Source organism: Gymnodraco acuticeps, unplaced genomic scaffold (assembly GCF_902827175.1).
Source record: "Gymnodraco acuticeps unplaced genomic scaffold, fGymAcu1.1, whole genome shotgun sequence".
In the NCBI taxonomy this organism is placed as follows: Eukaryota; Metazoa; Chordata; class Actinopteri; order Perciformes; family Bathydraconidae; genus Gymnodraco; species Gymnodraco acuticeps.
This window is the reverse complement of record NW_022992313.1, coordinates 1,322,745-1,324,066: the sequence shown is the minus strand read 5'-3', so window position 1 is coordinate 1,324,066 and position 1,322 is coordinate 1,322,745. Positions and strand designations below refer to the sequence as shown.

The 1,322-nt window shown below is 39.1% G+C and overlaps 1 protein-coding gene across 2 annotated transcripts in view; it reads left to right on the top strand.

Annotated features, from left to right (window-relative positions):
• Nucleotides 1-665: 665 nt before the first annotated feature.
• The window catches only part of LOC117541212 (NADPH oxidase activator 1-like), a 40,995-nt gene continuing 40,338 nt past the window's right edge, over nt 666-1,322 (top strand). For both annotated transcript variants that reach the window (XM_034208373.1, XM_034208372.1), the window contains exon 1: nt 666-821. In XM_034208373.1, coding sequence (XP_034064264.1) covers nt 675-821 — 147 coding nt within the window. In that variant the 5' untranslated portion in view covers nt 666-674. The remainder of the gene's footprint in view (nt 822-1,322) is intronic.

The following is a 1,322-nucleotide window of genomic DNA, read 5'->3' as shown; positions in this document are numbered from 1 at the left end:
TCACATGACGCATTTGTTATGATCTATGGTGCGTTTAACTGCGCCCCGTAAAATCGAATATTTTATTGTTTTCATTTAAAGCAGTTGAACTACCACAACAGAAAAGAGCAAATATGAAATGCAGCACCAAATAAAATGTAAGATGAAATACAAAAATACTCGAATACAGATTAAAAAAACGCACATAAACACACTATAATATACCGTTTGTCATTAACAATAGGCCTAAAAAACATTTGTGGTCCTAGACACGTTTTTTATTACACAGTGTTTAAAAACACGATGGAACATGGAACACATGAGCTATCAGCAGAAGACAGAAAAGCGACACCTGCTGCTCGGTTGACGCACAGAAGAGTCGCGTGCTCTGACAGTTTTTTTATTCTGACTTTTTCAGTCTGAATTCTGAGAAAATATGTCAGAATTCCTATAAAAAAGTTTGAATTCTGGGAAATATTTCACGTGTGGCCACTCTTCCTTACTTAGTATACAAACAATAAGAAGCTCACAAACTAAACAATCCAGGAAAAAGTCAACATAAATTACATTTGATGACGTTTCCTCTAAAAGGGTTAGAGGGTTAAAGGGTGTATTCCCAGGCTGGGCCTCATGTTGGCAGAGCTGAGTACTGCCACAGTGACAGGTGAATTCCAGACCTGGGTCACACCTGGGGAATGTGGATGGAGTACTTCCTTGTAGCAACAGGGTGGAGACTGCTCAGGAGGCCTGCTTCACTCACACTCACTTCCTGTTGGAGTGTGAAGTCTACGAGGCACAGCTGGACACTGACTGAACTCTCACAAGACATTCAGGACAGAGAGGTAAGCCGTGTGAATGGAGGGTCTTTGACCTTTCTCAGATAAACTATGGAGCTGGTAGTAACTGAGGTGAAAACATGTGCAGGGTCTGGGTCAGGTACAAGGAAGTACTCCAGTTAAATATACAGAATGTAACTGATGACATCACTGCTGTTCAGGTTTCTCTCTTTCCTATCCTGTTATTTGTTTGTGTTAATATTAGTAAGTCTCTGTATTACATGTATCTAATCTGAACTTCAATTCAAGAGAATCAATGTAAATACTAAAGGGATACATATATGTATTTAAGTGGAACTGAAAAGTCTTTTATTTAGCATATAGCCTATGTCACTTAAGTCCAACATTTCACTCACTACAAATAAAAATACAGACTTGGAACCCGTTTTATCTTCCACAGTTCAGGGGCCTCATTTATAAAACTTTGCGTAGCATTCACGTGGGAAGGTGGCTTAGGACACAGCAAATAAATACGCACACAAATATTCCGATTTGTAAAACACTGCT